Source organism: Sciurus carolinensis, chromosome 5 (genome assembly GCF_902686445.1).
Source record: "Sciurus carolinensis chromosome 5, mSciCar1.2, whole genome shotgun sequence".
NCBI lineage: Eukaryota > Metazoa > Chordata > Mammalia > Rodentia > Sciuridae > Sciurus > Sciurus carolinensis.
In genome coordinates, this window is record NC_062217.1 from 143,459,621 (window position 1) to 143,473,024 (window position 13,404).

Sequence of the window (13,404 nt, forward strand, 5' to 3'; positions counted from 1 at the left end):
GGGGAAGTGAGAATGTGAAAGAAGGGGAAAACTGGAGAATAATTTTAGCTGAATTACGGTACTATATTGACTGCATGTGTGAATATGTAACAACAAATCCTACATTATGTACAACTATAATCAAGCCATAAAAATATGGGGAAAAAGAAAACAAACAAGAATAAACATTGGAGAGGATTTAACATAAAAGGAACACTTTTACACTGTTGGTAGGATTGTAAATTAGTATGATCACTATGAAAATCACTATGGAAATTCTTCAAAAGAGTAAGTTGGAACCACAAAATGACCAAGCTATCCCACTTCTTAATATTTATCAAAAAGAATTAAAGTCACATATTCTAGCAATACCTACATAAACATGTATAGCAGCACAGTTCACAATATCAAAGTCATGAAACCCACCTAGATATCCTACAACAGATGGATGGATAAGGATAATGTGGTATGTTTACACTATGAAGTTTTGCTCAATCTAAAAGAATGAAATGTTATCTCCAAGGAAACAAATGGAAGTGGAGAGCATAATGCTAAGTGAGATAACTTAGAAAGTCAAGGATCATCTGTTTTCTGTCATATGTGGGAGAGAGAAAAGTAAAAGTAAAAGGAGCTCATCAAAATGGAAAAAAGACCAGGAAAGTAGAGAAAGGGAAGAGGGAAGGAAGAAAAGAAGGAAAAAGAAAGCATGGGGGGAAAAAAAAACTGACACATTTGTGCTATGTGAATGTATGAAGATAGTACCATAAATCCCACTCTTATGGATAATTCTAATGTGCCAATAAAAAACTTGTATGAAAACTGGTGGAATGAGACAGACATTATTACCCTATGTAATAATGATATGTAATGATATATGATTACAAGAATGGTATGAGTCTGCATCATGCACAACCATAAGAATGAAATGATGAACCCTATTTGTGTAGAATGAATTAAAATGCAGTCTGTTAAAAAAAAATGACAGTACAGGAGTAATGACTCAGATTATGGAGTAGGAAGATCTAGGTCTCAGTCCTTCCAGATAAACAACTATTGACCTAGTATGAACTGTCTGAAGCAACTCTTTTGTAACTCTGGAATCTAGTTGAAAACTATAGTATCCAGGGAAACATTTGATAAAGAAAAGTTCTGATATATCCCAGTGTCTCACATACCAGCTACTATTCCCCACAGAGCAGCACCCACTGCAGGCAGCTGTGAGGACAGTGGTCTACAGTGCTATTGCATCTTGTTGAACTTAGAATAGGCAACAGGGATCGTGTTCTGGTGTCCTGCAAAAATCACTGTTGTATGTTTTGGTCCCTTGATCTTGACAATAGAGGAGTCATTACACCAGCTGGCCACTGAATACTTTCCATTTCCCCCATACACTGAGTACAAGCATTTCAATTTGCATTTCATGGCTCCAACTTTGTATTTTGTAGCTTGTTTATAATTATTTCCTTTTCACCTGAGATGTCAATTTTGTCTTTCCTCAGGTAGATTATTAATATCAATAGAACAGTGTTTTTGGATTCTAACTATTAAATGATTCAGTTTTAATTGTTTATGATAATTCATATAGATCTTTAAAGACAAGTTTTGCTTAAAGTGCTTGTGAAGTATGTCTTGCCTGACCACTAAACTAGCCCTAGTAACCATAAAATTAATCAATGAAACAAAAAATGTAGAAGCACTCAGATAACTGAGCTATTGTTCACACTCTACCTCTTCCATTTTAATCAGGAAGCAGTCGATGAAGTCCTGAGGATTGTTTATATCCAGGGATTCTTGGTGTTCTTTTATTTTCTCCAAATAATACTTTTTCATATCAGCAACATTTTTAAGATACTTTCTATGACTCCCTGGGAAATAATCAATAAGAACAGGAAAATTGTTGCAGACCTACAAAATAAAAATTTTTATTAACTAAAAAAGGTATGATAGACATGAATATCATTCCTGATGCATCTTAGAAACTATAGCTTTAAAAGTAAAAAATAATTTGGCATCCACCATGAGGTAGAAGTTTTTACTTTACATATATAAAATTCCCAAGCTTATAGAAAGATTTGAGGGAGAGAACTATGACCACAGGATCAGAAACAATAACCCTTTCTCATACAACTTTAGAGATAAAAATAAGTTGATATATTCTCTCCTTTTTCAAACCAATTTTCCCCTACAATCTGGAAATACAGATTGGCATGAATTACCATGATTGATGCTTTGAAGTTGAGAACAGAGTTAGAGGGGCTTTGGGTAACCAGAGAAAGAATAGAGTACTTGGTAATTGAGAATTGTGCTCAGTGGAGTAAAGAAAAGAAATCATGGGGAGGGAAGAAAGGAGGTGAAAAGAAAATGGTGGGGACTTAATTAAAACATATTATATTCTAGGGTTTTACATTTATTTCAAAATGAATCTTATTGTTATGTATAACTAAAAACAACTAATAAAATTTTTTTTATAAATTAAAAAAGAGCACAATGCTGTTCTCTGATTTTCCTTCTATGAAGCATCCTCATAAATAGAGTAATTACCATAGAATAGGGGAGGTTTTGAAAAATATCATGAAATGCAATTGGGCATTCTATAGATAAAATAACTTTGCACAGGAGTAGTTAGGAGATGATTTACTTTAATAAAGATTGCTGAATCTTCCAGCTATGTATAGGGAAACACAGTTCAAGGTCCTACACACTGAAATGCAATCGTTTTGTTAGCCAAATCCTGCTACCTTGTCAAGTAGGATGCCATCTGTAGGGTTTAGATGAGAGGTGTCCCCAAAGAGTTCATGCCTGAGAAACTGCAAGAGTGTTCAGAGGTGAAATGATTAAGTGATGAGAGCCTTAACCTAATCACAGCATTAATCCTCAGAAAGGGATTAACTTGGTGGTAAATCCTGGCAGGTTGTGGCTGGTGTAGGTGTGTCTTTGGAGAATTTACTTTGTCCATGGTGAGTAGAGGCTGTCTGCTACCTGGTCCAATGTCTGAAGCTACTTTCCCCCACCACACCCTTCTGCCATTATGTTCTGCTCACTTCAGGCCACAAAGAATAGAGCCAGCCATCTATGAACTGATATCTCTAAAACTGGGAGATCCAAAGGAACTTTTCTTGTTCAAAATAGTTCTTTTCAGGTCTTTTGGTCATAGCTGTAAGAAGCTGACTAAAACAAGCATCAAAAATCTCTATCCAGTTCAGTTTCCTTATAGCATCTATGTTTCATTCTCCCTTTTTAATATCCTAAATGAAGGCATTTCTTTGTGTGTGTGTGTGTGTGTGTGTGTGTGTGTGTGTGTGTGTGTCTGAATGTCTGTCCATTGGGGTTTAAGTTTTTTTATTGGTTCTTTTTAGTTATACCTGAAAATAGAATTCATTTTGACATAATTATAAAAGCATGTAATAAAATTTATTCTAATCTGTCAAGTAAAGTGATAAAATTTCTAAGTGGTGATTGGAGTGCAGCCCTTGTGAATGTTGAGTCCTCCGCAGGGGTCTGGATGTCCACTGAGTGCCATGACCTTTCAAATGCAGTCACCAAAGTGCTTTATAAAGGTTAGGCTTTGGAGGTTACTGAGAGAAGCACTGGCCAGGAGTCAGTGGGTTTGCATGTCATCTCTATGTGGGCATTCATTTTTCTGTGCATAAAGTAAAGGACTCCATCATATTTTCCTGATACTCACTCCAAGTCACCCAACTCTAAGTCAGACTGTGGTATCTGGACTCACTTCACTGCTTGAACCTCTAGAAGGTTTCACACGTAAGACTAAAGATTGTAAGGTTTCCTAGAACAAGGGGAGGGGTTTTACCTCACCTGGAGCCATGAGGAGCTCAGAATCTTTACATTTTCATTTAATTTCTGCAATAGGTTGAGAAAATGATGATCTCTATAATCAAAACGATTATGGAAGATAATGGAGCAGATCACATTGCAGGGAGCACAGTCCAGCAGAAAGGTAGGATCACAGGGTGAGGCTGAAGAAAGGTAAACATTAAAAATTAACATTAGAAGAATACATAAAAATGTATTTCTCTTTGAGGTAACAGGGAAAAGTAATTGTAGAAACTCTAAGCAAAATATATCCAGAATTTCTCTTAAGATAAAAAAATATTCAGAATGCTAAAAATCATTATCACTTTTACCTTAAAGTCAAATTGACTTTCAATGTCTAGCAAGTATAATAGCAGTTTATCCAATGATCCTTGAAAGATTCATGTGTGAAACGTGCAGCAGTAAATATTAAGTAGAGAGGGCTGGAGTATGTGGCTCCATGGTGGGGCACTGGCTTTGCATTGTGAGGCACTAGGTTCCATCCTCATGACCATATAAACATAAGTAAATAAATAAAGGTATTGCATCCATCTACAACTAAATTTTTTTAAAAAAAGATTAGAGAGTAACTAGGTCCAGAGTTGTATATTTGTGAAATAAATGAATATAAGCAGAAAACATTCATGCTTTTTGAGAAAGAAAGGCAAACTACATAAACGAGATGTGTTTATCAAAGTTAAAGTGATAAGTTTTTATTTTGAAGTAAATTCAAGGTAACAGAAAGGTTAAAGTCATGATGGAATCTATATAGTTGTTCATTAGAGAGAGAGAAAGAGAGAGAGACACTGTCATGAGCTGCATTAAAGTTTCCTAATTAAAAAATTAACCAAGAAAGTGAAAGACATCTACAATGAAACTTACAAACACTGATGAAAGAAATTGAAGATACAAAAACATGAAAAAAATAAACCTCCCATGTTTATAAACTGGAGAATTAAAATTGTTAAAAGAATCATATTATCCATCTCAATTTGCAGACTCAATTCAATTCCCACAATAATACCAAAGACATTCTTCACAGAATTAGAAAAACAATCCTAAAATTCACATGTAAATAAAAAAGAACAATAGTCAAGACACTCTTGAGCAAAGGAGCAAAGCTGAAGGCTTTCAAGCCATCCTACAGAGTCACAGTAAGCAAAACATTATGACACTAACATAAAAACACCCAAATAGAACAATGGAAAAGAAAGGAGATGAGGGTGACCAAAAAAAAAAAAAAATCTAAATTTGACTGATTCTTAACAAAGTTACTAAAACTTGTGGTGCAGAAAGAAGAGACTCTTAAATAATTAGAGCATGCAGAAGATGGCAACTCGACCCTATCCCTCACCCTGTTCAAAATTCAATTCTAAATGACTCAGAGACATTACTGTAACACATGAAGTCATAAAAGAACTAGAAGAAAACAGAGGAAACACATTGAGATGGATACAAATGATGATTTTTTTGTACATGACCCTAAAAAAAAAAAATAGGCAAGTAGATTACATCAAACTGAAAATCTCTTACACAACAGTCAGTAGACTGAAGAGACATCCTCCAAAATAGGAGATAATTGCCAATTATTCATCTTCCAAAGGATTAAGATCAATAATATATAAAGAATTAAAAAGCTTAACAACAAACCCCAAGCAATACAATTAAAAGCCATGAAATGATGTCATCAACTCAAAGTCAAGTCTTGCATGGTCTCTCTCAGGTGTGGAAGGTAAAATGAATGTGGACCTGAGGGTAGAATAGTGATTACTGGAGATAGGGAAGGGTGTGTGGTGCTGGTGAGGAGAGTGGAGAGATGGAGAGGATGGATTTTAACAGTATATACTGTACACGCATGGGAACACCCATGGTGACCCTCATTAATGTGGACTGATTACATGGTAATAAAAGATATAATAGAAGGATTTAAAAAATAGACAAATAAAAAATGAAGTATAGAGCATTGGGAAAGAGCAAAACGTTCAAGTTATTCTACTCCTCCACCAGGTCTGTAAATGTTGCAGAGTTCTAAGTTTTCACAACAAAGGTTTATTTTAGTTATGGAGTTAGACAGTAATTAGAAAAGTCTGGTAATTTCCTTGTGTGTGTGAGATTCACTGATCAAGTCTGACTTTTAGTCTTATTTTTTTTGTTAATTGGGAAGAGAAATTTAAAAACAGAGCATCTTTATCCAATTTGAAAATCAAAGACACTGTGAAAAACACTTCATGGTCAGTAGACCTCATTAATGTGAACTGATTAAATGTTAATAAAAATAAAATAAAATATTTTGATTTAAATATCCTTTACATATAAAAGATATTTTAAAATATATATATATGATATATGAAAATCTTTGCCACACACACTTCAGATAGAGCACTAATCTCCAGAATCTATAAAGAATTCAAAAAACTTTAGACAAAGAATACAAATAATCCAATCAATAAATGGACTAAGGAAATGAGCAGACACTTCACAGAAGATCTACAAGCAATCAACAGATATATGAAAAATGTTCAACACCTCTAGTAATAAGAAAAATGCAAAACAAAACTACCCTAAGATTTCATCTCACCCAATTAGAATGTCTATTATCAAGAATACAAGCAACAATAGGTATTGGCGAGGATGTGGGGGAAAAGGTACACTCACACATTGCTGGTGGGGTTTCAAATTACTACAGCCACTCTGGAAAGCAGTGTGGAGATTTCTTAGAAAACTTGAAATGGAACCACCATTTGACCCAGTTATCCCACTCCTTGGGCTATACCCAAATGACTTAAAATCATCATAGTACAGTGACACATCTACATCAATGTTTATAGAAGTTCAATTCACAATAGCTAGATTGTGGAACGAACCTAGATGCCCTTCAATAGATGAATGGGTAAAGAAACTGTTGTATATATATATACACAATGGGATATTATTCAGCCATAAAGAAGAATAAAATTATGGCATTTGCAGATAAATGGATGTTGGAGAATATCATGCTAAGTGAGATAAACCAATCCCATAAAAACAAAGGCTGAATGATTCCTCTGATAAGTGGATGATGATATATAAAGGTGGGGAGAGGTAAGAATGGAGGAAGGATGCATAATATAGATGAATGAGGAGTGGGGAGGGGGTGGGGGAAGGAAAAATAATAGAATGAGACAAACATCATTACCCTATGTATGATTACACAAACAGTGTGACTCTACTTTGTGTACAACCAGAGAAATGAAAGTTGTACCCCATTTGTGTACAATGAATCAAAATAAAAAAAAATCAATCACAGGGGAAAAAAAAGAAAAAATATAAATATAAATAAAAATAATTAAAAATAAAAAATAAAATAAGATAAATAGAATAGAATAATTTTAAAATAAATGAAAAAATGATGCAAAGGAAGTATAATGTATTGGGTCAGAATAAGGCTTTCAAGTTATCTAATCCTCCACCAAAATCTCTCAGTGTTCCAGGTTTCTGAGCGTTCAGAACAAAGGTTTATTTTAGTTATTGGTTTAAGGATAATTAGGGAAGTTGTAAATTTCTTTATGCGTATCATTCACCGGTAAAATCTGATTTTTAGTCTTTCCTTTCTAGTTAATTTGGAAGAGAAATTTAAAAACAGCAATCTGGATCCAACCTGAAAATCAGAGACACTGAAAAAAACAACATGGGTCCGTAGAGAAGACATGGAGAGGTAAGCAATTACCATAAGCATGATTCATGAGACTTTCCAGGAGATATGCAAATCAATGGAAAACCATAGATTAGGATAATTATGAGGTACTGGCCTTGGAAGAAACCCTGAGATATGTGAGACAGCAAAAGAAACTCTACAACCACAGTCCAATTAGGTGAAAGCACACCTCACTTGCCTCAGCTCCACAGGGTCTAAGGCTGATGTTTCCACTATGTCCAATGAACAGTGGTGAAATGTGGAATGGGAAGCTCACAAGTGTGCCCTGGGGAAACCCTGCTCTTTAATTCTTTAAGGAAATGGATCTCTAAACCTTCTGTATTCATGATGTAATGATGTGAAAACAGAAATAAAGCTGGTCACAGGAGGATTATGTGACCTTTACACCCACCATGCAGCCCACTCATGCCTGTGCACAGGCAGCACAGACCCACAGACTCTGGCTCTCTGCTTCAAATCATCCCTCCTCCACATGAGGTCTGGCTGTTGTTGAAATGTGTCTGCTAGACACAGAAGAGAGCAGTCTGTTAAGGACAGTGATATGATGAGTCACTCACACTTGGTTTTCCTCAACTCCTCCACAAGGCAGCGGGCTTCCTCTTGAACTCGGTCCTCAATGCTCCTTTTCCCCATCCCAAAATTCCGCAAAGTCATGAGTGAGAAGCGCCTCATCTCTCTCCATCCGTTTCCATTACTTGTAAGGATTCCTAAATGAGGGAGAGCAGAATCTAGGAGGGATACCCCAGGTGAGGTAGAGGAGTCAATGAGTGACAGTCACTGAGAAGGTCAAGCTCAGTCTGGCTTTCTCTGTATCATTCTCCTCATCCCCATGACCATTGCTCACCCAACTCTTATGCACGTACACTTACCTAATCCTCTATGAGCTCTATCAGGCACTGGGAAACTGCCTCTTCCAGAAAATACTTCTCCTTGATCAATCAGGGCTTCCTTCACAGCTTCATATCCATGCAACACCACAGTGGGCTTCATGCCCAAATACAGAGTGAACACAGGCCCATAGACTTTGGAAAACTGGAAATGGGAAAGATAATGTAAAAGTTTGCTGAACAAAATCAGGATTTAATATACATGTTTGGAATGATTCAGATTGTTATTCAGATTATTCTCATTATATTTGTTATATTTTATTGTGCCACAAGATTCTTCAAATATTTATTAATTTTTTTTTCAGAATGTGATGGTAATCATAGCTGTTATTTATAGCTGGTCTGTGATGTGTCATGCCTGGCTCAAGCAAATGATAACTCCACTAGAATTAAGTCTCACACCAATGCATTTAGTGGACTTATTTGTTCACTTTTTCATGCAGAGTAAATGAAGGCAGAGAGTTACAAACTCATTTGTAGTGTACCATAACTAATGAATAGAAGAATAAAATTTGAATCTTAATTTTGTCAACTTCCAAAGTTTGAACCGTCAGTCCCCAGTGATTATCTACCTTTGCATGCATACCAAGTTCAGTTCTTCTGGGACATTAACAGGACTTGTTTCATAGAGATTTTGACTGAATAAGCCCATGATGAGGATGGGAAGTTTATATTTTTGGTGGTGACCCCCAATGATCTTAAAATTCATAGGTTGAGACAACAGGTATCACTCACACAGCAAGAGAGTTAGTTCCAGAGAGGCAGCACCAGGCCAGGCTGCATATCACTTTCTCTCACCCAGCAGCACTTCAGAGACTATAGACTATAGACTGAAGCTTTAGGCAGACCCACAAGGACCCTGAATGGTTAAAACTTGCCTTCTTTCCCTCAAGCTGGTTCCCAGCCCATGGTGTTATTTTTATTAATGGTTTCATTGGGGTTTGATTGAGAAATAAAAAAGCATATACTTAGTGTGTAAAATGTGATGTTTTAATTTTTATAGACATTGCAAATTGATTTTCACAGTCAAGGCAACTAATATATATATATATATCACCACAGTATTAAAATTTTCATGTGTGTGTGGTGAAAACACATTGGTAAGTTTCAGGTATAAGATACATTGTTATTTACTGTAGTCACCATGCTGTGCTTTAGTCCTCCGTACTTATTTACCTTGTAACTGAACCTTTGTACCCTAGTACCAACATTTCACTTTTTCTCCCACATCACATTCCCCAAGAACCACCATTCTACTTTCTATTACTATGAGTTTGAGGCCTTTTGCTTTGTTTTGTAATATTCCACATCTGAGTGAGATCATGTAGCGAAGGTCTTTCTGTGTGGCTATTTCCCTCATCATAAAGTCCTCCAGGCTCATTCCATGTTATGGTAAGTAGTAGGAGGACCAAGTAAAACTCCAGCACCACTTCCATTATAGGAGTATACAATTTGTCAGCAATACTCAGTGGATCCCACTCTACAATGGATAAATGGAAACTGAGAACTACTACAACAAATAGGCTCCTAATCAGGATTTCTGGCAGCTGGCTGAGTGAGAAATGCAAACAGGTTTGGCTAAACAACCCCAAACCTTGACCCTAGAGTTACAAAGCAAAAAATAAGTATAAAAATTGAAAATACATTTCTACCAAAATTTAGACCACCTTAGTGGAAAATGTCCATTATTTTCCATTAATATTTTTCCTATAATTTCCTCCAAGTACACACCATTTAAAATATATTGTTTACTTTATGTTTTAAAATTAAAGAACTCAAAAAGTTAACATCAAAAAACCCCACAAATAACCCATTGAATAAGTGGGCAAAGGAGCTTAATGTGTACTTAACAGAAGAAATATGAATGATCAACAAATACATGAAAAAAATGTTCAACATCTCTAGCAATTAGAGAAATCACTCCAGTTATAATGGAAATTAGTAAGAATACAAATAACAATAAATGTTGGTGAGGATGTGGGGGAAACTGTTCATTCATACATTGATTGTGGTACTGCAAATTGGTGCAAACACTCTGGATAGCAGTTTTTCTTAGAAAACTTGGTTTGGAACCACTATTTAACCCAGTTATCCCATTCTTGAGTTTATACCCAAAGCAACTAAAATCAGCATATTACAGTGACACAGTCACATCAATGTTTATAGCAGCTTAATTCACAAAAGTCAAGCTATGGAACCAACCTAGGTGTTCTTCAACAGATCAGTGAATTAAGAAAGTGATATATATATATATATATATATATATATATATATTTACATACACAATGATTCAAATATTACTCAGCTATAAAGAAGAATGAAATTATGGCATTTATCAGGAAATGGTGGAACTGGAAAATATTATGCTAAGTGAAATAAACCGCCCCCAAAAATCAAAGGTCAAATATTCTTTGATACATGGACACTAACCCACAACAAGGAAGGATATGGAGGGGAAAAATAGAAGTTCATTGGATTAGACAAAGTGAAGTGAAAGGAAGGGAATAGAAAAGAGAGTAGAATAAATCGAAAATAACTTTTCTTTGCTCATAGATGAATACACAACCAGTGTAACTCCACATTATGTACAACCACAAAATGAGATCTTAATTGGAATAGTATGTCCTCCATGTATGCATATTAAGTCAAAATATACTCTATTGTTATGTATATTTAAAAATAAAAAATACAAACTTTTTTTCAAATATCATTTCACTGTATATTATTATATATTATTTCTTTCCATTGTGCAAGAGTGAGGTATGTGTGGGTTCTCACAGCACAATAGGTTCAATATATGTATATATTTATATAATTTTGCTTTCACCTTAACTGTTTTATCCTGGACCTGTTGTTATTTTGCCTTGGTTTCACCTAGGAGGGGTGCATTCATGCAAGGGTTTGAATCATTCTGATCTCACATTTACTTGTTTCCTGTACCTTGGTTTTTGTCCCTCTTAGTGCCCCTTCTTCACTCTCTTCTCCCAGTAACAATTTTTCCTGTTACCTTTGCTCTTGTTAATCTGTAAACTATTTGCATTTAATTTTTTATTCCTTTTCTTTTAAAGTCAACATTTGTGATCTATCTTCTGCCTTCCCTGTCTTCACCTTTTACAACATTTCAAACTTTCTCTGGTCTTTCTACCCTATTTTCTCTCCACATAAGAATGTGTTAATTCATTAAATATAGAATTATATACTTTACACAATGTTTACCTCTTTCATGTTGTCATGATTATTAACACAGCTGGCAATGTATTAGACCCCTACTGTCTAAAGACTGTTCTCGTTCACAGTTTTTTATTGCTGATTCCACCATTTCTCTATAGGTAGCAATTAGCATTCCAGATGTCAAAACAGATACTGGAAACTTGTCTTCAGGCTGTAATCTGTGGACAACAGTGCAGTTCCCAGTCCATTGCTTCCTCTCAGTGGGGTTGGAAAGTGAGTGGGTTACTTTAGGCTCACAAAGAAGACATCCTACTCCCAAGTAACACTCCCACCTCAGCCCAGTAACAAGGACTCTCCCACCACTTGTGTTCTAGCCACCTCAGTCTCAACACTATTTCAACACATAGACTTCAGGAGACAAAAACCTCAAAACAACAACCAGGCTCCAAGGAGGATCCAAAAAAGCAGGACCTCAGGTCACATCTCTGGACCTCATATACCAAACACTGAGATAATTCTCAAAATAAAAGAGATAACTACCCCAAAAAAGACATTGGCATAAAAGAAATGGAATTTCTTCTCAATTGAAGTGCAAGTCCAAGACCTCTGGAAACATGAGGAAACAAACAAATTTTCCCCCAAATTCGCAATCCCCCTAAAAGGATTCCACACATAGGAAAGTGAGTGAAATTCTAGAGAAAGATGAGAGAACAAAAAAAGTTCCTTAAAATGTTCATAAAGGAAATAAGAGGTTGAGAGACCATTTCAATAAAGAAATAGAGACATTGAAAAGATACTAGAAAGAACTGGAAATAAAAGACAAATAAAAATTCACTTAAAAGACTCATGAACAAATTAGAATGTGGAGAAAATAGAAAATCCAAGCAAATGACTATGAAACAATGAAGGGCAGGGGTACTCCTGACTTTTGCCATTTTAATATTGCCATCAAAGTATTAAATTTAAACATTTCTTTAATCCTGGATGCATTGATCAATACACTACATCTAACAATGGAACAATATAAGAAACCACGGAAACATCAAAATCCACAGAGACTATTTGCTGTGCAACAATCTCCTTTAACAAATTGCCTTGTGCATGTATTTAATTTAAAATAAAGTTTTAATTTATTTACCATTTATAAGCCACTGGAGAAGCATTGATATACTTACATTAGTTAAGGATCTGGGGATGTTTTTGGCATCTATCTGCAGGATATTCCCAAGGATTGGCAGAGGCAAGGGTCCTGGTGGGAGTTTCCCTCTCCTGGATCTCTGTCTCCATAGTGAGAGGAGAAGCAGACAGGAGAGACTGATCACCAGGACCACAACTGGATCCATTGAAGCCTTTTATTACTGAGACAACTGTGAGCTTGAATCAATGTAAGTTTTAGAGTGTTCCCTGTTAATCAAAATGTCTCCCATTAACATAAAGTGCTGGGTCAATCAACTAGATAAATTCTAATCCCTTCTGAGTGTACATTGGTCACCTCATAAGGATGAAAACAAACTGTGTTTTACTCTTGCTCTCCTTTCCAAACCTCTAACATTGACAATCTAGTTGAGACACTCTGGAATAAATCACAGGAATCAGCATGCTAAAACAAACAAGCAAGAAAACACAGAAGCACCCAACCTCTAGTGGTATCAAAGTGCAGGTAGGATTATGAAAAAATAAACCATTTGATCCAAAACATTGCTCAATATGCTGGATTCTCAGACTGATGACTGGGTGGAAATTCATGACTTGGGGGAAATAAGTGTATCTCTGACTTTTATATAAAAATATTGAACATGTAATACTTCATCAAACAATTAGATTTTGATCTTTAAAAATCAAGTGCTTTAAATATTTAAA

General features: G+C 35.5%; 1 protein-coding gene across 2 annotated transcripts in view; it reads right to left on the reverse strand.

Moving 5' to 3' along the window:
- The window catches only part of LOC124985051 (cytochrome P450 2C9-like), a 52,480-nt gene extending 39,379 nt beyond the window's left edge, over positions 1-13,101 (reverse strand). For both annotated transcript variants that reach the window (XR_007108792.1, XM_047553405.1), the window contains exons 1-5: positions 12,720-13,101; positions 8,356-8,518; positions 8,044-8,193; positions 3,796-3,956; positions 1,708-1,884 (exon numbers count right to left, since the gene is read on the reverse strand). Coding sequence is in view for 1 of the 2 variants with exons in the window: in XM_047553405.1 (XP_047409361.1) it covers positions 1,708-1,884; positions 3,796-3,956; positions 8,044-8,193; positions 8,356-8,518; positions 12,720-12,887 (819 nt within the window). In the remaining variant the exon portion in view is untranslated. The remainder of the gene's footprint in view (positions 1-1,707; positions 1,885-3,795; positions 3,957-8,043; positions 8,194-8,355; positions 8,519-12,719) is intronic.
- Between the last annotated feature and the right edge of the window lie 303 nt (positions 13,102-13,404).